Source organism: Limanda limanda, chromosome 7 (genome assembly GCF_963576545.1).
Source record: "Limanda limanda chromosome 7, fLimLim1.1, whole genome shotgun sequence".
Lineage (NCBI taxonomy): Eukaryota > Metazoa > Chordata > Actinopteri > Pleuronectiformes > Pleuronectidae > Limanda > Limanda limanda.
The window spans coordinates 24537427-24561535 of record NC_083642.1 but is presented as its reverse complement, the minus strand read 5'-3'; the positions used below and the strand labels follow the sequence as shown (position 1 = coordinate 24561535).

Sequence of the window (24109 nt, the reverse complement as noted above, 5' to 3'; positions counted from 1 at the left end):
TAGTTTTTTTGTTTTTGATTCATGATTCTATTGATACATTTTGCATGAAAACTTGAAGTTGTACAGCTCAGTAGTTGCTCACTCTCTCTGATTTTGTTCTTGTTAAGAATTATCGTCTTCGTTATTTTGGGGGGGTGATTTGCTATGATTTCTGTCCCACTTATGATTCCTGTGACAACTGCAAGCAGCGAAGAGTCATATTAGTGACATCACCTTAAGTGCAGCACTTGAGGCTTCCCTCTGAGAGAAGGCCAACGCCTGTGCAGCCATATTCACACAGTCTTAAGACATCTGTAGAGTAAACTGATCACTGTATGCTGGAGCCATAAACTGGAGTAAACTGCACACTGGTGAAGGAAGGGTATAACAAAAGTAGTAAGCTCAGACTTGTAAGTCTTAACTTGGACAGCTGCGATTTAGATCTTAACTTTATACTGCAAGGGGGGGGGTTGTTTTGAGGCCATGCTGATGCAGAGGAAGCATCTGTGTCAAATAATTGTGATCACACACACAATCCCTTTGATCAACAGTGCTCTGCTTTTCTCTGGAATATCCAGCACAGATATTCCCGTTTTGTCTAATCCCACCAGATCAGTGGTGAGGGGTCAAAATATAAACACAAAGGATCGGCACATACTCCGATGCTCTCTCAGCAAGAGGGACACTGAAACCAAGAGTAGAAATACTATACTCAAATGCATTAGAGTCAGATGAGGTTTTGTCGTCGGCTGTTTCTGTCAGCGGTAATGTCATTTTACATTGTTCAGTATGTACAGTAGAGAATCTCCCAGAGATGTTAGGTTCTGTAAAGCTGCAATGGGGTTACTCCTTTTAAATTCCTCGTATTTGAAAGTCCTTAGATCTGCTTTCTGAAGCTATGGATGAACAACAACACACAAACTCGAGGTCAATAAAGAGCAAGATTTGAAATAAATCGTACATTATGGTTCTTCATGTCAAGGATTGAATTTCTAACACAAATCAAGACCTCAAATAGGGTAAATCTTTTTTTTCCATCATAAAGGTTTTTGTTGAGAGAGCCGAGTGTTAAATGCACTGCACAACCTTGTTTACGTTGTTTTTCAAAATATGGTTTATCCCAGTGTGTTCTGCTGTTTTTTGTTTTTCTTTTATCTTCCAGAATCCTGCACACTTGCATTGAGATTGGGTTTTATCCTGATCATTGGAGAAAAGAGAAGAAGTGAGTAGAAAGAAAGGGGGGGTGGGGGTCAGGGAAAGACAGAGATGGATGAGAGGAGAAGTCGTCCAGTGCTGCATCATCACCCTCAGTGAAGCCGCTGCACTCCGTACCGAGGCTCTCTTCTGTCCCGGACCTCAATCTGGAAATGAATAAATAACCAGAGTGATGTCATAGTGATGTCATCAGGGTTTTCTTTCTTTTTACACAAAGCCTACATAAGAAAAATGAACCGAATGGGAAATCTAAATGGGAGAGTATAATGAATAGATACTGTACAGCGGTGTGGGACCGCAGCACCCTGGGGTGCCTCACAGATGGGCCAAGGTTGTCACAGGCTTTATTCTCAACTATTAGTGTATATCACATTTTCAAATGTGTCAAAAAGCAAGAAATAAGAACAGTGAAAATCCCCCTATAAAATATTCTATAAAATATGCAGGAGTGGGACTAGGAAAGAAATGATCATACATCTATCCTGTTTCATTTCAGTCAAATTAATTAAAATGTCTAATAAGGTGTAGGCATTTTTTCAGCTGTTAAAGGGCAGTTCTCTTGGCTCTGTTCAAGGGGTAAAACGCAGAGGACAACACACATGTCCAATGAGGTAAAATGATTGAAATTCAGACTGGGACACTAAAACTGCTTCTTTGTGTTCTTGTAAAGAGGCTCACTGTGCTGCACCGGGGACAAACTAGAAAATATGTTTGAGAGACACCAGGAGAAAAAAGAGAATAGACACTGGATACTTCAAGAGACAAAAGGAACATGAAAACGTGGGCAGATGCATGATGTCGTCTGTGGGGAGCCTTGGTCCCTGAATGTCTAAAATGTGAGTTAAAAAAGGTGGCCAAATTAAAAGTTTGACTTGATTGTGGCGGTAAATGATCAGTTAGAAGTATTTAAAATAAAGTCAATTATCAGATTATTACCTCCGCCAGGGATATTTGGTTTTTCATCAGTGTTTGTTTTCTCTTTTAGCCGCATTACACAAAAACTATTGGACAAATTACCACTAAACCTGGTGGAAGGATGCAGTATGGATAAGGGAAGAATCCATTACTTTTGTTGCAGATCTGAAACAGATACTTAATTTCTTTTTTTTGTCAGATGTTTATGAGTGTGTATAATTTGGTGGAGATCCAAATAGATAACGTGATCTAGTGAGGTCTGATCCTAGGCGGATTTATGAGCTTTACTAAAAGCCATTTTAGTTTAGTTTCACGTTTGTGTCACAATCTGCAGAGAACACACAACTGTCAGATAATAAATTTGAAATCACTGGACCTTTCGACAACTGTACAGTGCTCCAAAGCTAACGTGGCATGTTATGTATTACTCTAAAATAATGCAAATGCACAGGCACAAAGCAAAAGTCAACTTACCCTTGACACAGCAAAATCTGCAGGGACAAAAAAGAACAAAAGTGTTGGCATTTACATAGTGAGCCAAAACCACAAAAATTGCAGATTTGTGCAAAACATCAAAATGCATATGTAAGCATGAGTTAAGAATTTTAGTGGACTGTCCATGGGTTTCCACTTATATTCTAACAGTCAATAGAAAGAGCTAACCAGACATTAATTTGTATAAGAGGAAACTGAGCAGGGTAAAAAAAAGAAGCTTCGCACACCTGATGAAGCATTGGATGTGTAAAAATCACTGAGACAGCCAGTGAGGTTAATCAGATAAGAAACAGAGAGACACGCCCACTCTCTGGAATACCTCCAGTTACCATGGATACGATCACGGAGATAGACCGTCGGAAAACTGAGACATCTCATGTCACTATTTTCTCTCTTTATCTCTTGGCCTCCTCCTCTCACTCCTCTAGCCACTGATCTATCTGTCTGTATATCTCTCTCACTCTCTACTATATCTTGTACCACAAGTCTCCATCTGTTTTCTGCCTCTTTGGTCCTAGCTGTTTTATTTTAGTGCTGATGTACGTCGAGTTCTTGGAGGCGAATCAAACACATAATCTTTATATGTGGAGAGTTTTTATGGTTTTGCATTGTGTCTTTTACTGTGGCCCCACCACCGCTTTTGTCTGCCCTTCCTCTCCTCCTCTTCATCTCTTTTCATGCAGCTGAAACAATGCGATCTAACAGAGCTGATGCAACATCATGCAAACTGTCAGAAACCCTCTGGAGGACACTCTCCCACTCTTCAATACAGCGCTGAAAACAATTTGGCTGGAGTTACTGAGGTGAGGATGCAGCAAAGTCATTTTTCAACCAGGACAACTGTGTTCTTGTTAATGGCCTCAGCAGCGAAGGTCTACAAAAGGAGAGCTGGAGGATGAAGGACTGGCCAACTCAACTCAAAGGCACCACATAACTGTGTTACACACTGTGCTCTTTTTTCCTTTCCTTTAATTTTCATTTATACAGGTTTATAATAATGTCAATTTATCCACATTAAATTGAACCAGCTTATAGTTGTATCATATAGCAAAATCAGTTTTTGTTCAACAAGATTTGGTCTATCCTTGATGTCTGATCCTTTATCCTTTAAAAAAACACAAGCGAGCAATATTGCAGCTTTACTTTTTTGATTTCCGGAGTTTGGCTTCGGACACGTATACGTCTGACCAAATGGAATGCGTTTGGTTGACATCTTCATGTTTTAAAGCAGTAGTGGAAGAACAACTTCCTTCTCTATCCTATCTCTATCTGTTTTTAGTGTCTTCAAAAATGTAAATAGCCTATATGAAGCTAGGATCCAGCTTCAGATCAACTATGATCTTGGTGTTGCATCAGTTCCTCAAACTGTCCGACCGATGTGTTGCTTGGCCAGTGGAAGTGGTTTACCATCAGTCAGTGACTCACTTCTTGTGGGAGATCTTACCAAAGTAACATAAGCCCCATTTCCAGTTATGAAAAAAAACACTAACAACTTCTAACATCTGGCTTTTGTCTGGGTTTGGAATGGAACGATCTGAATTTCTTCAGTTTATTTATTGGCTCCTTATTGGCAGTGAAGGAAATATGACACCCAGGTCAACGTGCTAATTTGGCAGGACAGCGAGGTTAAGGGATACCATAGTTGATGGTGATTTTGTGACGTCAAACATGACCCACCAGGGGAAAAAAAACAGAAAGATAAACTCCTCTTGTGGCAATGGGAAAGGAGTCAATTCCCTTTTTAGCAGGTTTGTCCACGTTTTAAAATACTGTGAACATCTGCTAATTTTGGTATTTTTAAATATAGGACATGATGGGGAATATCCCATATTCTAAAATACCTAAGGAGTGGGAATGAACAAGTCACCATTCTCCCTGTTACAAGCAGTGAACCATCAAAATGACTTGGAGCTGCTATTTTAAGATAAGATAGTTGCACAATATGACTTTAAAATAAATATAAAAAGTAACCACCAAGGAATGAAACCCCTCATTTGAACAACAATGTCTGAATGTAACTATGGCAGTGTAACTAAGCTGGGCAGGTCTGCCATCTGTAGTCATCAGAGGGAGCGGCTGTTTCTGTGTGCTCTACCTTAAGTTTTAAAACATTACTTAATTTTAAGCATTTCATTGTCCCTTTAGTTACCTTTGTTATCTGTCTGCAGATCATCAAGATAGAAGTCTGTCTGCCTGTTGCCCAGGACGAAGGCCAGGAAGGAGAGGATGAGGGCGTCCAGGATGCCCATGATGGCCAGCATATAGGCCCACCGTACAGAGCAATCGCCCAACGAATATTTCCCTGTCTGCTCCCCGCACATGTCCCGGATCACCTCGGCATCCCAGCCATCAGGGAAGATCATGCAACCCAGCACCAGGCACACTCCTGCAGGGGGACAAAGAAGAGTGGAGCAGCAGGATTAAGGTGTGAAGTGGGATTTGGAGAAAGGAATAAGTGTGGTATAAATACCGAGATGAGAGGGGAACGAGGAGAGAGTACAAGAGAGAAAGTGCATTGATGAATGAGGAGTAAGGGGACCCAAGTGACAGATTCCACAGAAAGAAAGGTTGAGAAGTTGAGGCGAGAAAGAGACAGAGGTAACAGGGAAGAGGAAATGAGGCCCAAACTATCCATGGTGAGTTAGTAATCAACGCACCTACTCTTCAGTGGCAAATCTTTAAGAGAATCTCCTGTTGTATTCTCACATGAAGTCCGGAGCCTTTTGTCTCCAGTGGGAATGGATTTAATCAGCTTTCACTCCAGGCTCCGGTTCGCAGTGATGGGAACATGACATACGGGTGAATGTGCTAATTTCTTTTCCTTTTTTACTTGTGTGGACCTATTGATTTTTACATCTTGGAAACAACATGCAAGAGCGATTTTGTTTCTTCTTCGTATCATACAAAATACAACCCTGGCATGAAAGCAAAGTAAGAGAGCTTTTGTGTCCGTCAAAAATGAGATGCTGCTTGTCATGGGGAAGCTTTTAGACTAATTGCATTCATGATTTGTTTCTGTGAAAAGCCTGCTGAAAAATCTACTGACTTTACAGGCAGACCTAACTTCTATCATGCAGCTGTGGCTCTTGGACTGGTTGTGGTCAGGGAGTGAGGGAGGGCGGCAGCATGTTCAGTCTAACAACCGGCAACTGGAAGAATCAATACGCTGTGAATCTAAGGATCACTGATCTTCTGTTCCTCAAGAGGACTCCTCCTTTGTTTCTGTTCTGAATGGTTGAACTCAACCATTTGTCAGTTTCCCCACTGAGAAAGTGACATTAGTGAGTTTGATTCAGTGTCTTGATAAAATGTCCTCAGTCATCACATCAAACACGTAAGAAACCAATGAGAAGTAAGAGCAATATGGATTCACAATGATGAGATGAAAGAATCTGAAAATAATTATAAAGCTAATCATGAACCTACTAAGAGCCACTGCAGTTGGACTTTTCCATCTTTTGTACTTTTGAAAATAGTTATCACAATGACATCACTCATATGCAAGTTAACACTGCAAACTGCTGGTACGGGTCAGGGGAAGAACTTATTCGATTTTGGTGCAAAAGATCAAATTTTTTTCTGAACATTTATTTTTTTACTTTTTCTAACATTGCGTTGATTTCTGTTAAAATAAAAACATAAGCGCGCTTACATGTAGGAGCAGCTTCAATTTTGTGCAGAGGATTTTTATTTAGTTAGTAATAAAAGTATTATTTGTTTCAACTGTATCAATCAATGAATTACATTTTTGTTATATTCACAAATCATAATTTTCCTAATAGGGATGATGTGACACTGTCTGCTCAAACAGAGAATGGATATTTTGCCTGTGTTTAATGGGAGATATGCACGCTGATTTAGTTTCATTATATCTTAAAAATTCAAGCCAACTTCTCCTAGCAACCACTACCACAGCTTCTGTGTCACTTACAGCTTCGGGCAACAACCCTCCATGAAGTGAAACACAATCTGTGTGATTTTCAGGCGAGCTACTGCTACTGGCTATTCTAAAACTCTCACTCGACGTGCCAAATGGGTATTGGCAAGTTAATGATACTGAAAGATTTGACCCAACAGACATTGAGGTGATGTCAGCAGCACACCAGATAATTGACTGATCCAATTTAATAGTTGTTGAGGGAGAACAAGAGAGGTCAGAAATAGTTTCTGGGAATCCAGCTTTGAATTTCAGCTGTCACTGCCTTCTATGTACAGCGTAGTGCCTGCGCTCAAAACTCACATTTATGTGGTTCTGTAAACTTTGTTATTAATGATCATTGTGGTTATAGTCTAAACTGCTGAGTCTGGACGCCTGCATGTGTGGAGGGTTTAATAGTGAAAAAGAATGATTAAATAACATGCACACACTGCAGCCATTAGTCATCTAGAGACAACTTAGAGGGGGGAGGAATTGAAAACATATAGATCACACGCAAACCTGCTTGCACTTGCAAACCAAGGTGGATTGCACGCAACATGAACACAGTACAAAGCCCTGTGGGGAAATGCATACTTGCAATTTTGACACGCCAACAAAAGCGGTAATCCATACTTTGCACCTTTGCTCATTTATCAAAGTGAGCATCACTGGGGAGCCGATTGTGCCTGAGCTCACCAGCACTGTTTAAATAGCAGTCAGTCTGTGCCTGAGGGGCTGTAAGTAAAGCACTGGGCTCCACTGGGAGACGGGGGACATACATGGCAGGCATCACAGTGAATCTCCATTCCAGACCAGACATGTCTTTTCCACAGGCACCATCACTTGTGATACAGATGAAAAGTCGGATAGATTTGGCTAAGTCAGTGATTATTATGCTTCAGTGGAATAAATGTTGAGAAAAATTCAATGTCTAGAGCCCGATTTGTGTGCGATTGGTAATATTTTAAGTGCCACTTGTGTAGTGAAAGGATGCTTTTGGCAGCATTCAAAAACAGTAGCTGCAGCGCTCAACGGAGGTTCACTGTAACACAGAGGGATAATAGTATCAGTGAATTCTGCTGATCTGCAGCTGATCGCATGAAGCCGAATCCTTTTGTAAGTCTCAAAGGTCAACAATAGGTTAGGACACAATACTGGTAGATATATCTCTCCTGTCTGTTGGTGTCCTGAGATTTAAAAAAAGATGTTCAGCAGAGATTAAAGTTCATTAAAGTGATTAAAGAGACACAATATGAACAGACTCACACAGGGTAATGAAACTAACAATCTGAGGACAAATCACATTCTGTCCAACACTTGCACACAGGTTTATAAGTGGTTTAGTAAGTGTGATAATTAGCCAAATAACCCGTAGCCTGCAAATCCATGTTAGCAGCGTGCTATTGTCACCACAGATGTAACTGTCCTGAATATTTCCCATAATGTCATGTCCCTCCCCCGCTCTCTGAAGATACAGGATGCACTTGATTCAACCAGCGTTTAGCAGCCAGGTTACTGAACTCAACTGTTGCCACAGTGCAGAGGAGAAGCAGGAAAACATGTCCTGAGCATTTACCTGGTAATTTGATTCTCCTGCCTTACCAGAGATGTTATTTTGTAGGTTTGTCACACATACCGGGCAAATCTTTTTGTTGCATCTATTTAAATCGACGGCTATTGATAACATTTCGGGCTCTTTAAGAGCAGTCCCAATTCGTAGGGGAAGATTTCAACCACTACCCCTTGTAACTCTTTTTCAAGGGGAAGATTAATACTAACAACGAGGGGTTGGGGTAAGGAGAAGGGGTGAAATGGGAGTTAGCCTAAATCCAGCAGCAGGAACATAGTAAGCCTACGAGAAAGTTGAAGTGTCGCAGTTCTGGGCCTTTTTTCTGCATCGTACGCCTTTTTTAGGCTACGTATGGGGAATTTGGGGTTTGACGGTTTCATCATGCAGCACATGCAGCTGCAGTAAGCCCTGAGGGGAAACATGTGTCAGCCAGTCAAAGTTCCTTTTACAGTACTCATGTTAGTTTGGGTTGCACTTCTTCATTCCGATCGCTGGGGGTAAAGTTGGCTAACATATGAAGGCTGAGTGGGTGGGAGATGAGAACTTCTTAAGTAAAATAAACTCTCATTTTTGTAACAACACTGCAGGTAAAGACATTTTCATGTTTGGAAAATACAATTGATATTAGCTAAAAACACTAATATAGTTCCGAGCTCTGCCTCACTTTGTGTTGTGCAGCAAGCTAAAGTGTGTCAGTTTCATCATAGACGTGGAGGGATGTGACCCCATTAACACCTGGCAGCTGGCTGCAGTATAAGTGATAAATCCTGCCTTCTCCATGTTGGTGGATGGGAGATGCACCAAACCAAAAAGCATAGATCAAATAAATTGTTCTCAAAGATGGTGTCTGTCATTTAAGGTTGTTCACACTCTTTCTAATCTTGTTTGTCCAGGTTCTCATTGTTTCCAGTAAATTTGGTTTTAATTAGTTACTTAATGACATGTCATGATTGATAACTGGTAATGACTCGAGGTGGAGAGCCCATACGGACAAGAGCAAGGTGTATGACAAAGGCGAGAATCAAAACTACCCATCATGCATAGGCTTACTGAACAAATCTATTTTTTTCTTTTTTATTCTATAAATATAACAGGACAATACAAAGCAGAAATCTGAGCAGTAGCAAAAGATAAACATGCAGTTTAATTTTAGCTGGACTTTAAAGCATGAATGCATTTCAACAATGTGCCGAGCTGCTAGAGAGTGTTGTGCTCGTGAGGAATGAAGGTGATGCATCTGAGTGTATTAAAGTGAAGTCCATTAGTCATATGGTTGAACCTTGTCACATTAGCGATTCCCTTTGAAGACAGCGTGTTTCATCTATATGAGCTATCCATCATGAGAAAATGGTGGGTGGTGAACTCATGGCAACAGATGAGGGAGGATAGGAGATTAGTCACCACCTGTCTGTGTAAAGCAGGAAACCATGCAAATATGAGGAATCTTGTTTCAAGCTGAGATGTGCACAGTTCGAAAATGTGACCGCTCATCTGACAAAATAATTGCAGGTATAATGAGAGAATGTAATGAGAAAGAATATAATGACGATAATACTGTAAGTAATGAGAGAATAAAGGAGCAATGGAAGTAATCATCATGGGAAATCATCATGTTATTAGCTTCTTTTATGACCCTTACAGAAGATATTAACATAGCTGAGAGGTGATAAAATCATTAACTGTGTAATGAGCATCATGTAACGTGTTTTATGGATTTCGGATGAACGTTTCCCCATCTGGCATGAAACCCATCCAGAGTTATTGAGGTTGGGCCTTTTGAAAATGTGTATACAGAGCCAAGAAACCTGATAGGAAAGAGCAGGCAGGACTTTAATCAATGAATTTCCATTAATGGTACAGTATATGTAGTGGAGCTACCACCAGTTTTCAGGATTTTACCAAAACACATTATTTGTTGATGCTGTGAACAATTAAAGTAACATTTTCTGAATTGAAACATGTTTTGATTTGACATCAAATTTTACAATTTATTATTTTACTACCCAGGAAAAGTGATAATGCAGGTTTCATTTCCGTTGGTTTGGTCGCCAAGTCGCACTAATGGTCATCTGGTGGTGCGTTATCTCAGCAATGACTGTAATGACTGTAAAGTTATCATTAATAAGATAACTAATGGTAGATCCTCTGAAAACACAACTGATGATGTATTAGTTTTCCTTCAATGTCTCATTTTGTCACTATCATGCACTTTCAGAACATTAACTATTTTCCCCAGTCAACCTAGGGTGATACAACCAAAAATTGCATAAAAAACGTTCATATCAGCCATTAGTGATACTTATCATGACAACCGTCATATTATTATTACTTTTGAGTTCAAATAAAGCGTTTTGCTACTGAGTGAAGTCTGTGGTTTTATCTCTTCACTTGATAAACAGCTAAATATTTTGCAAATCTGGGTCTCAATAATGCATTATAACTCCTCACTGTGCTTACACAATTCAAAAGCATTACATGAATATGTAAAAGTTGTGTTACATTGCAAAAATATTATTATAATATAAATATTGTCTTATTACCCAGCCTGGACAGTCAGTTTGATTGCCTCATAGTGCCACTCAATGAATTCCTGCACCATCGAAGGTGTGTGAGTTTACTCCAATGCAAACCCTCCCGTTACCCACAATATTCTTCTGTGTGTAGTGTCTTTGGAAAAATAGAATACCAAATTCAATGATCAGAACGCATTTTATGGTATAGTTTTTGGTATTTTATAGTTTTACAAAATATGAGAATATTTTACCTATGAACCTGAGTCCTGAGATCTTAAAGTCACAGTGGCCCTGTAAAAATGCACCTTCATAGAGAGTAAATAGCATCACTGCACTGCACAGTGCATAGAACGAATAAGGAAATGTATAAACTGATGATCAGTTCAGTACCAAATAAGGCCGTACAAGCTGTGAGGTTGATTGCTCAGCAGCAAACTATTTAAAAGTTAAATTACATCCTGGCTGAACTAACCAGAAATACTGACTTAGCTTAAAGGTTCTGTATTGAAGATCAATTCACACGTACTGAATGCCTCTTCTACTGTGAGCCCGATGATAACCCATAATACCCTTCTACTTGTAGATCCCCAAAAGTCCATCTTCAAGGAACTATTTATAAAATTGGAGAGAATTATCAATACATGAATTCTAAACAGTATATATAGCCTATTAGAGAAACATTCTTTATGGACGGCATGACAGGATGAACGATCTCTCCTCTATCTACCCTTCTCCTTCATCTTAACACAGTGGACAAAATAAAAAAACCTCCTCCCCAAAACCAAGAAAAGACCTTTGATGTTGTTGGGGGTTTTCCTCTTGCTTCCTCCTCTCCACTGTCTCACGACACTGCATTTTGAATTAGTAAGGGGGGAACTTCAAAGCGGCGAGCAGAGGGCTCCAATGGAGAGGGAGGACGGTCGGGAGAGAGGAGACACGAAGGGGGCTGAGGATCGAAAGGGAGAAACGAGATGATGGAGACAGAGAGCAGGGTGGCAACTGCTGCTCCACTCCATTTTGTCATTTTGACCTCATCTCACTTCATCCCTTCTTGTCATTAATTTTCATTGAGGCGTTCACACCCCCTGTCAGCTGTTACAAACAAGGCATCCAAGTGCACCATGCTAATGAAAACACTCGCTGATGCTTCGCCAAGAAACTTTTGTGATCCAACTGGTTAAATTTACTGTGAGCCGATTTATTTATAGCTCCCTCAAGATATTTATAAACGTATTGCATAACAATTTTGTGAGACTTTCTTATCGACATGGGCACACAGAATCCTTTTTTTTCATTCTAGACAAACAGCCCAAACTGATTATATAAAAGCTCTGAAAATACCATCAGAGAGCTATATATAGAGGCATGTGTGTGAAGTATTTTTGATGGGAGCAGCTCCAGGCTTCAGAGGCTTCCTCCTAAAAACCTTGAGTCTGTGGACGCGAGCATGACGCCACCCGACAGTGTCATGTGTGCTGACGAAGTTACTTCATGGTGGTGTACAGTCGATGCTCAATAGCACAGGCACAATGAATACAAAGAAAACTCTGATGGAGAAGGATCTGAATGACCTACTCCAATCAGGATTAACAGGCATTTATATTCTCTCCCCTACCACGCTGCCGCAAAGTCCAAAGACAAGAAACGTCCGCACACCAGTTGATGCTCCCACAAACTTTTTAATTTCCTCTCAGGTAAGGTTTCAGGAACAGTTCCTCCTTCAGGGTTAAGGTTATGCCTATTAGGAAGGGCCTGTGCCTGAAACGTTACCTACATGTTTCTGTCAAGCACCTAACACAATTTGGATGTACATTCTCTGTGTACTAGATGCTATAAAGCCGACCCCAGATACAGCAGCTCATGCCAGGGAGAAGCATGAATGTTATACCTCGTCTACACCAAAATAAGCAGATATATGCTAGGTGGATGCTGGTAAGCCCACTCAAAAAATTGACTCTCCCATTGACGTCACAAACTTGCCAGAAACTGAGAAGCTCTCATGTCGCTGTCATACATAGAAAATACAAAAATCGCTGTTGCACATTGTTCCCAGTGTGTATCAAACAATGAGTGAACAAACCTTCATGGCTTTCTACAAGCCAACGCCCAGAAGTTTAAAAGTGCGTCGTAAATTGTGCAGCAGAATGAAAATGGTGTTTAATAATTCAACTGTTAATTTGTAAGTTGAATACAGATGCTTATTGAAACACAAGTTAAACAGCAGTGCTTTACACTCGGTTCTCCTGATGCCTACTGTCTGCGGTTGTGGTATAAACTCCGGTGGAGACTCACATGATCTTCTATTATTATAGAATTATAGGATTATAGAAATGACCTCAACCCTTTTGAAAGTCAAGTATTCTAAATAGCAAGTCGGTGTGAAAGTTGAGAAGCTACCAATAAGGCTTACTAATCATACAGATTTAACCACCGACCTGTGTGTGGAGGCGAGTCGCTGCGGTTTGAAGTCCGACACAGAGCAGCGGAGTGGAAAGGTGTGAACATGACTGCATTAAGAAATCACTGTGCGCTGCCTGTAATGTAATGAAGCTGTCTGAGGTCTGCCCTTCCTTTCACTCCTGTGTCTAGACCTTGGCCCGCTGTCCTCCATCTATCTAATGGACGTCCACCTCGCTGATGTACAGGGTTTTTATTGGAGATGGGATCAAGTTGTGTGCGTGCGTTCGTGAGTGTGTGAATTGCTGAGGGGGCACTTTACAAGATGTTGCTGCCGTCAGAGTTCACTGGGCCACTTGGCATGGAGCCTTCCCTCTCCTCTTCCCTCGTTCATTCTGTCTTTACTCTCTTTCACTCCAACAACCAACTGGACATTTTCTGTTATTTTTTTTGAATTATATTATTTATTATTTACATTTTAGCAATCAAAACTGAGCATTATACTCATAGTAAGATTGTTACTGTATTGATAGATTTAGAAATTTTACAAAATAAATGCTAAATGCTAAATATTATAGCTTAGCCAAAATTATTTTGAGGGGATATAAAGCCCAACCTTCCAATTATTGCCTCTGAATGTAATGTAGTACACTTCAGAAACCCTCTGACCGTATTGATAAACATATGATGCAGTATTGACTGCATGAAAAGTCCAGTGTGTGGGATCTCAGGGGCTCTATTAACAGAAATGTAATGTAATATTTATAATTTTTATTAGTGTATAATTCCCTGAAACTAAGACTTTGTTTCCATTAACATAGAAATGGCTCTATATTTCCAAATCCACATTCTTCCACAGTGTATGTTGTGTTGCATCACCATGTTTCTACAGTAGCTGAGAATGGACAAACCAAACACTGGCTTTAGTGCGGCTTCCATTTTCTTATGAAGCCCAGCAGAGGCTTACCTGTACCTACTTCCTGCCTCCTGCCTCCTGCATGCTGCACCAGCCCTCACCTGAACACTCACTTCACTTCTGAACAGAAAATGTAATGCTGCCTTGTGTGCCAGACAGACTCAAAATCGCAAGAATATATTTGACAAGAACACAAAAACTTTACCTAACGACAATGCACCTTTGCAACCAAAATCAAGTTATTATTCAAACAATCTGCAACAATGCCTGTGTCCAGTGAGATGCACCTTCCTTCCCGTTTATGCTAGTATGCGTATCCCATACACATTAGTCACATGTTTTTAGGTGTATTAGTGTGTAAAACTGATACGAACCCCAAACAGTGGTTTCAAGCAGATAGCTGTAGCCTAACGTAGAGTCTGATGGAGAGTGAACAGTATATGCTTTTGAAATGGAGGTGTAAGGTATATGTAAATCATATTACACACATAAATGAGAAGCATGGATGATGTATGGTAGAGAAATGTTTGCTTCAGGGTCTCTCTCTCTCTCTCTCTCTCTCTCTCTCTCTCTCTCTCTCTCTCTCTCTCTCTCTCTCACTAATACACACACACACATATACAGACACACAAACAGACACATAGTGACAATGTTGAGGGTCAAAGGAATCCATTATTCAGCTGCCCGGATATTTTTAGAAACACCCTGGTGACTTTGGAATTATTTATTAAGCGCCTAATAATTAAAACATGTACGTTAGGGAAAGCTGGGCAGAAATCTCAGAGAGCGAGAGGGAGGGAGAGAGAGGGAGAGAGAGGGAGACGAAGAGAGAGAGAGAGAGAGAGAGAGTCTCTCTCTCTCTCTCTCTCTCTCTGTATTTCTATATTTAGATTGAAAATTGCAGCATCTATTTAGCTTCTGCTGGAAACATGCACGTGGGCGCGTTTATCTACATACAGTTTGTACTCTGGCAACGCCATACAAACGAGGCTACACACATGCACCAACACATGCGCGTGATCTTTACAAATTCACTAGTGAAGCAAAGGAAAAACCACACACACAAACAGACACTCACAGGCTCTAAAGAAGAGAGAAAACGCTCTCATTAATAATGCAGCTCTCACACCATCATACACACATTTACCCGCTGTCTTACATGCTCACGTGAACAGATGTGTGTTTCAGACACACATGCAGATACACACACACACACACACACACACACACATAAACACACAAACACACGCATACATGAAAGCAGGAGTATATCATCAGCATGAAACACACAAGTTCATTCATTTACTTTCTTTCACTCACTCCCATTCTGTCTCTCCCTCCCTCACACCCACAAAAACACACTGCTACACACTCCCTCTGTTCCTCTTTTGCTTAACGCCGCTGCATTATGACATTTGTAGGCTATGTACAAAATGGACAACAGGGAAAACAACACTTTGAAAGTGTGCATTGAAACAAAAGAGGAAGACGGCTACAAAAGACAGATTAAAAGAATGGGCTGGCCACATTGGTCATTTAATGCAAAAAAGGTATAGACAAAACCAGCAAACACTTCCGCAGTGTCCCTTAGTCAAACTATACCTGACAGCTTATTTCAATGCAGACATTGGGTGGCAATAACTTGATTCCTTTGTGTAGCAAGGTCCACAAAGTGTGGAGGTTGGGGTGGGGGATGGTAAGGTAGCAGGTTGCATGCAAGACAAGTGTTCTGTCATGGACCTGCAATTATTGTTTGTGGTTCATTTATCATTCACAATTCATCACCTCAATATTTCCCTAACCTTAGTTGTTGCCATAGTTGCCTTTCATAAGTTGTCTAGAAGGCAAGAATTATTAATACACTGACTTGTTATCCAATATGAAAACTGAAATCTGTAACTGTGAAGTAATCATGATTGTCAAATCAAATTGTCGCGTTTTCAGCAAAGGACAGAACTCGCTGGTTGAAATCAATCAATCAAAACACTTCATTGAAAGCAGATTACATTTTGTGTACACACAGAGTATTGCAAGCACCCGATTATGCACTTAAAAACCTTAACCATAGTAGGCTACATCCATACTACTTAGTTTTTGCTTGAAGAATGCTTTTTCAAACTAAAACGATCTCTTTACAATCAAGCATTTTCACTTAGTTTTGATCCCCATCCATTTCTAACAAGCCTGAAAACGCACATCATGTTATCACTCACGTACACTGGTCATGTTTGTGCCTCTGTACACAGGAAGCATTTGGTTGTTGTCAGCAAAGACAACAGGGTCAGCAACACTTGTCATCAATTATCCACGTTGCATTATACACTGGTAGCTGAGGCTGATACAGGTTGTTTTCTTCCAGAAGGGGCTCATGTGAAAGGAGCCCGTCAACTTAGCGAAGGACACTTTGTGACTGTAAAGACTTCAGCAAGATGTAGTGACATACATGCTTTGCTTTTACGAACACATACTCTCACATTAAAACCGAACAGCCACTGACAGGTCGTTACTCCCGGGGCAGCTCTTCCCCTGTGCCACAGCCCATGTCCTGCTTAGTTCTGTTTAATATTGCAACAGACAGGGTCAGTCGTGAAGAAGGGATGGAGACATGAGCCGATGGAGGAGAGGAGGGAGAGAGGGAGTCATCAGGATGAAATGGCTGGTTGGATACTGAGCTTTCCTGCGGTACCTCATATCTGCAAAAGAGTTGGAATGAAACAAAAACTACAGGAAGGAGATAGAAGACGAGCGGTAGAGGAAGGTAGGGGAAGAGAAAAGGGAGACTGGTAACTGTTGGATGGTAAAAAAAAAAACTGAAGTCCCTCAGAGCTCTTTGTGCTTAACTATTCTTAGCTCATAAAACCTCCATCAGCACCATTTGTGCTGACCTTCGTGCTTTGGGCAAAAGCACAAAGGTCAGCACACACCCCCACACCCCTTTTGTTCTGTGCTTCTTAGTCTCGATTCTTAGTATAAAGTGACTCCATTATTCACTTTCTCACTAAGGTTGGATGTAACTGGGGGAGAAAAGAAGGAAAGTCACCTATTTCCATGTGACTGTTCCTGCACTAATGGTCCTAACCTGACTAGTAGATGCTTTTTACAGTTTTTGCCTCACCCTGCTGACCGCAGAACTCTCTGTAAGTTTTCAGAATAATTAGCATTTATTCATTAACGCACAATCGATAAACTGTTGCTGCTTTGTCCACATTGAGTGGATCATGGGGCCTGTATCAGGAAGCAAGTTGAACATTGTCCATCTGGAGTTCCTGAACAGCTGACTATGATCAGGGTCAGATAGTTTACAATATAAGATGTTATCTGATCCTCTACTTAAATTTAGATTTAATGTAAGCCACAAGAAGACTGAGACAGCAAAATGTGAGTAATATATAAGAAGTAATGACAAAGGGGAAATATCCAAAGATTAAAATAAAGGCTGCTGTATTTAATAATTGGGGGAATTATTACCTATACTCTAATGTGTTATAATAATTGATTGGTATTTTAAACATCAGTCTAGATTGAGTAAAATGTTGAAATACATCAACAACTCATATTACACTCACCAAACACGTGCATTTATAGTTGGTGAGACAAGAAAAAATGTGCAAAGAAAAGATGTGCATTGAATAGTAATAGTTTCTGCTATATTATACAGTGCACTTTGCCGGTCTCTCTATTGTTGTTTTCATACTTTATACTCCATGTGCAAAGAATGTGGACCAATTAGTGGACCCTTTATTTCCAGTGATCATCCACTGTTCATAAACCTCAAAGAATAAGTTGGTATGTTCGCCTAGTCACGATGCAATGTTCCATTTTAATCCCACTGAATTTTTCAAATGAATCAAATGAATGCTATTGATTTTTTATTTCTATTGCTTCAGCTTTCATAGTATAGTATTGTTTTGAAGGTACAGTTGTAGGATTTAGAAACACTAGCAGCTGCAGATTCCAACCAACTGAACCGACCTCCCTTTACAAGTGTGTGGGAGAACCTACGGTGGCCTGCAGGTAACATAATCAACCCTTTATGGAACCAGTGTTTGGTTTGTCTGACTTTGTCTACTGTAGAAACATGGTCGGGCAACGGGGTGGACATTTTAGAAGCAGAATTTCTCACAGCTTAGATACACAGGGCTAATTTTAAATTGAAGAAAATCTGATGATTCTAAGTTTTCACCTGATTAAACACTAAAATCGGGTTGGAAAAAAAAGGTGGAAACATCTTTTAACCTGACCTACCATGGTGATCCGACCCAATTAAAATCCAGCCAGCTTTGTGATACTGAGTAAAGCCCAAAGATAGCTGGATCCCCAACCACTGTAATCCTCCCTCACCATGCCGGCCCCAGCTATAGCGCTGCAGGGTTTTACAATCAATTCCTCTTGGATTTCAAACAGTGCAGCGCAGGAGCTGTGCAGCATGTAAACACTAGAGACATTTCTGCTGGTGGTTTGGTTTCTTTTGTAGCTGTTCCAGTAGCTTTGCAATCAAAGTTAAATCTGTATCCATGTAAAACTATACTTTTGTCTTGTTGGTAAATACAGGAAGGGTTTATTGTCGGGAATTATGAGGGAATTATTACAAGGAGACCAATTTTGGTCCATGTTCAGTTGTTGGATGCCAAAACCCACTGTGTCCCTCTGGTCTGCCAGAGGGACACAGTGGATCCCTGCATCCCACTGCTTCAGCCTCTCGGGCCTAGTTTTTCCCTCTCATTTTTTAATTCAACCTTTGCTATACCAATAAGTAACGTTCATTGACAGCAGTTATTCTTTTTGGTGCAACCATTGCCGTTTCTCTCCATTTAGTGACAGTGACATGAAGCCACGCCTGGAAAATGTCTATCCTGTGTGGACGTTCAAGCTTCGCTATAGATAAAAGTACAGGGGGTGCACATTTGTGTTTTATATGTTTCTTCCTGTAGCACACACCAGCCAACGTTCATGATCAGGTACCAGACTTCTCTAATTGACACTTTTTGTCCATTTGGCCCAAATCTGGGCCTCAACCGGTTCAACTTGGCCGTCACTGTGTTTATCATAGCTGTGCTGTGCCAGAAGACCTGCTGTTACACCCAGCAGGGCAGAGTGGATGATTAAACCATCGTCTTCAAGGTGGCAAACACCATTAGGTTGTCTGCCAAGCCTATTAGACAACTACCCCTATCAAACATCACACACTGGAAGGACAGTAACAAGTTTCACATACTCTGCACCCACAAACCAGAGAGAACACAGATAATAAAAGTAAAAAGTAAAAAAGTAAATATCCAACTCTACTAGATGACCTGTTGCTTTACTGTAACATTGAGAATGAGATAAATGTACTGCAGGTGGACCCTCTGGCAATAAGACAGAAATCTTTCTCTACAGAAACCGATTGAAACATGTACAAAAACATGGAAATCAAATTGGGATCTCCTGCTTATGATTTAATTAAAGTAAATAAAATAAATTGCATATCAACCATTGATAACATATCTGTCACACAGGCTTTTGCTCTCCTGTCACAAGGATATCGACCGCCGACCTTTTCAGTCTGATGGTGACAGGTGGTGGAAATGTGAGCGTAATGAGAGCTGAGAGGGGCCTGATGTGAGTCACAGCGTGATCACATCCAGGGATTTTATGGATCACTCCTCATCACCTGAGCTTCTTCCTTCACAGGATCATATTTATTATCCTCAAATTCATCAGTGAAAACGGCAATGCTGCACTTTTGAGACAGTGACAGTGGATGGTTTTACTTTGTACCCATGTGAGGAAGACACATCCATACTAATACTTTTTCATTTGAAAGCAGTGTTTTCAAACTGATTTCTGTCCCCGCTTTGAATCAATCCCTGTCCATACTAACCTGCCTGAAAACATACATTTTGCAAGCATCAACAAAGACAGGGACATTTTAGGGGATCAACATTTGGCCAATGTTAAGATCATGACAGAAAAATTGACGTTCGTATATGGTATATAAGACTCCTAAATCCGATAAGTCGTATACTTCTCTCGTTCTGTCACTGCAGCTACGCCATTTCTGTCAAGGATGAAGTGCCCACTGACCCTGTCGATGACTCACTACTGCCCCTAGCCTTCATGTTGGTATTGCTTCTTGCACACACATCGTATATGCGTCGCACTGTTTTCTGAGTACACAACCTACACACCAAGCGGATGCAGGATACTGGAGGCAGCCATGATGCATCTGCACATACAGTTAAAAGAAGGTATATTTATGGCCAAAGTGAGAATTCTTACATGCTGATATCCTAACTTTTAGATTTTCTTTTTTCAAACTAATATTTTACTTGATTTATAGTTTGTAGACACGGGAAGATGAAGCTAAAGGTTGTAAAAACCTGTACCTCTGCTGTTCAGTGCGATTCGTGCTGATTGTGGAACAACAACCCATTTCCACACACACTGCAGAACAGAGGACAGAGTGGGCAGATGAGGATGAGGAAAATAACAATACGGAAGGAAAAAAAGTGCTGATCTCTCTTCTCCACTTTCTGTCTCTCTCTTTCTTTCCCCCTTCCCCACATTCAGCATGCTGACTGTTTCTGTACAGAAAACCTACTCCCACGCTGTTTCTGCCTGGCCTATTTATCACATTGATCAGCTTTATAAAGGAGCCGGATATACACAGGAGACTCGCACAAGAGAGATCCTGATGCCTCGCCACTTCTGGGAAACACTCAAAGGTGAAATCTTGCTGATGTGGTCATTTTTACATGGCGTGGCTTTGTGGCATCGAATCCCCACAGATTAAAAATGCATTTTAGCCTCATTCTCATAAGGACATTGCATTTATCTGCAATGTGATGGCACTGAAAACCAACAGAAAAGACAATACCAAAAGAAATTTATGAAATTCATAACCAGCATCAATGTTCTAAAAGTACAATAAAACTTCAAAAGACGAGAAGGAGAGCTGAAGTGATAGTCTGTTGATCGACGTATTGATGACAGACAATAATCTGATTGAATGATTGGAAAACGATATTTAATCTGATTCCAGCTTCTATAATTTACTGTTTGCTCAGGACCTCTAAGCCAACCACAAAAACAGTTGAGAGAAAAAAAATACTAAGTGCAGCTCAATGGAGAGTGATAAGAGAGTTTCACTTTACTGCAGATAACCTATTTGAAGATTGATTATAAGAAATCAAATAAATCTTGCTTTTTGTTACACGTTTCCTTCTTAGTGCTATATAAGTCACAAACCCTCTGTATAAAAACATGCTTGGTGCTTTAAACTACTTGGATTTCTTAGTACAACATCTGCAAAGGGGTCTAATCTTTGGCAAATTCACAAACCTAAGTATCCCCCGTTTGTAAATGCTTTTCCCTAACCCTAACCCTGTGTAGCTATAATTCTCCAGCATGTGCTGGGAGGACACAGTTTAAACACTCAAACACTTTTGCAAAGTGTAAATAATCTGTCCACAAGATCACAAGACGAAACATCACCTTCCTGAAAATCACACTAATCCATCAATCTGATATCATCCCTCAGAGTTGCATGGAGGCGCGGTGTTAACCGAAATCACAGGGGCACCATGCATCCATCATGCCATGCATACCGCATTACATTGCATGGCTGTACATGACGTGAAATGGATGAATGAATGACATTTGCAATTCATCCGAACAACTTGCATGCGTTTCAGCACCGTGAATAACAGCTGAAATGAGTTCCTCCGGTCTCTGTGCTGCTGCTGCTGCTGCTGCTGCAGGAGTGGAGAGTATCTGCACAACACTCCTAATTAACTGTAACAAGACTGAGCCTATACACAACCGTTACACTCCATCATATTCATTTTAGTGGACTAACGCACACTAACACACACACAGAGTTATAGTTGTATTCATCTAAGCGCTTGGGAATTTGCTGATATGCATGGACAGTATTACACCTTTTGTCAGGGTTTTTCATGCATTCAAATATATATTGTACCTATAGTTTTAAGGTCTTAGCATTCTGTTTATATTTGGTATAGTTTGCCCATTGGGATCAATAAAGTATATTTATCTATAAATACATCTATCAATCTAAACAAGGCAATGCAGTTGAATGTAAAGGTGGACCTGTATTATGACTAATCACACCACGACTGCATAAATTGGAATTTTTAAATTTATTTAAATTTATTTTTCAAAATAAACCACATGGCTCCATGACTCAATTCACTTTGGTTATTCGAGCGGTGTTTGTAGATCTTCGTGTGCAGGGTTTCACCCCCTTACCAGGCCCCTTTTGTTGGATCTATGTGAGTGAAAAGACACTAGATGACGGTATGGTGAGATGTGTACCTACCACACAGCAGCTGCATCCAGGCGCAGGTCTTGTAAACGGTGGAGGTGTTGCAGAAGAAGAAGAGCGCCATGCAGCCGATGCAGCTGAGGATCAGCACCATGGACAGCAGCACGAACACCGAGGCCACCTTGAAGGCTCCGGACGGGATGGAGCTGAAGTCGGAGAAGCTGCCCACGCAGGTGAGATCCCGGCTGGGCGACGGCCCGGTGCCCACGCAGTAGTGGAAGAGGCCGAAGTAGCCGGCCTGCGGCGTGTTGACGCTGTCGCCGATCCAGTAGGGCTGCATGAACACCACCACGTTGACTATGGCGAAGCAGATGGTGAAGATGGCCCAAAGCACCCCGATGGCGCTGGAGTTGCGCATGTAATTGTCATGGTAGATCTTGGAGGCTTCTTGGGAAGGCAACATGTTTGGTGTTTTTTTTTGTTTTTTTATCTCTTTCCACCACGTCCTCTTTAGACTATTTTAGAAAAAAATGTAAATAAAAAAAACAAAAAAACAAACTGCTCACTCTGTCTTTCTTCTCTTTGTGAAATCTCCTGCGCCAATATTCCCCTGCTTTGGCTGTTTCTAATGTGACTGTTAAATGGGCCTACATAACCATAGGATAAAAATATGCATATGATCTCACAAGACTAAACATTGTAAAAAATAAAATTACTGGGGGGGTGAGGGGGTGCTACATTGAAGCAATACAAAACCATGGTCTACCTACACCAGTAATTAATAATTTACCAAGACCAGTGATTCAACATTGCTGTCTAAGGCTCCTCGGGGCTATACCATAAATGATTAAAAATACAAATCCATCAAAATAGGATTTTCTTTATTTCACAGTCGTCGGTGGGCGGGGGGCTAAAGCCGTTTTTCATCCTCATCCATCGGCTTTTTTTTCTGCAGGATGTCCTTTATTACCTTCCGTCACATCAGACGCGTTGTGTTGCCTGAAGCCAGCGGTGGAGCCCGTCTCTACCTTCCGAGGGATCCGTGGGGGTGCTCCCCTTCCTCTCTGCGCCCTTAGTGTCCACGCAGCATCCACAAACCCCACGCAACGAAACCTCAAAAGAAAAAAAGAAAGAAAAAGAAAAACGAGGAAATGTGACAAACACGAGCCCTCCGTCAAATTTCAACAGTCCTTTCTCGTAAATCCGACATCCTCCACCGCCTCGACTCCATTATCATCACGGTTCTTCTCGCAGCCTTTATCCAGTATGTCTCCTCTCCCTCTCTCTCCTCCCTCTCCGTCCTCCTCTGCGCGCCCCCCGGAAGATGCTGATGTTGTGGGCTGCTGCCGATGACAGCGATGGGGCGCATTCACGTGTAAGCGGGCACAGCAGTAGCGAAGGTAGCGTGTGTGTGTGCGTGTGTGTGCGTGTGTGTGTGTGTGCGTGTGTGGGTGCGTGTGTGCGTGTGTGTGTGTGTGTGTGTGTGTGTGTGTGTGTGTGTGTGTGTGTGTGTGTGTGTGGGTGTGTGTGTGTGTATGTGTGTGTCTGAAATCCAAATCTTCAAATATTCCCTCAGGTGTATATGAATGATGAGCTTCTCCATGATCCTGTCAAAACGACCAACCTTAGTCCACGGGGACCCCAGCTTGGTACAACACAGGGGAGCCAGGGGTTTGAGTGAGGGGACGGTTCCATGAGAGAGTCAACCACTGTAATAAGACTACAACAAATATTATTCTCGTCCTTCCTTAAACACACAAACACACACACACAATTTCCCCCTCTGAAATGTAGTGGAGTAGATGAAACTGTTGTAGGCTACTAAGATACAGTAATAATTGTTGTTTGTAAGATAAAGGAGAACATTGTGTAACCCCAGTTGGGTACAGATAAATGATTAAGAAAGCAACAAATAAAGATG

General features: G+C 41.1%; 1 protein-coding gene across 1 annotated transcript; it reads right to left on the bottom strand.

The window, feature by feature from the left end:
• Positions 1–1286: 1286 nt before the first annotated feature.
• LOC133005692 (LHFPL tetraspan subfamily member 4 protein-like) lies at positions 1287–22651 on the bottom strand. Its single transcript, XM_061075450.1, has 4 exons — positions 22243–22651; positions 4754–4990; positions 2584–2600; positions 1287–1340 (listed from the first exon to the last, which is right to left on the bottom strand). The coding sequence occupies exons 1-4, from the start codon at positions 22649–22651 to the stop codon at positions 1287–1289; spliced, it is 717 nt and encodes a 238-aa protein (XP_060931433.1).
• Positions 22652–24109: the final 1458 nt, after the last annotated feature.

Coding starts and splice junctions, on each gene's coding strand:
- LOC133005692 (XM_061075450.1), bottom strand. CDS start 22,651: ATGTTGCCTTCCCAAGAAGCCTCCAAGATCTACCATGACAATTACATG. Junction 4,991..22,242: donor CTGGATGCAGCTGCTGTGTG/GTAGGTACACAT, acceptor GTCCCCCTGCAG/GAGTGTGCCTGGTGCTGGGT.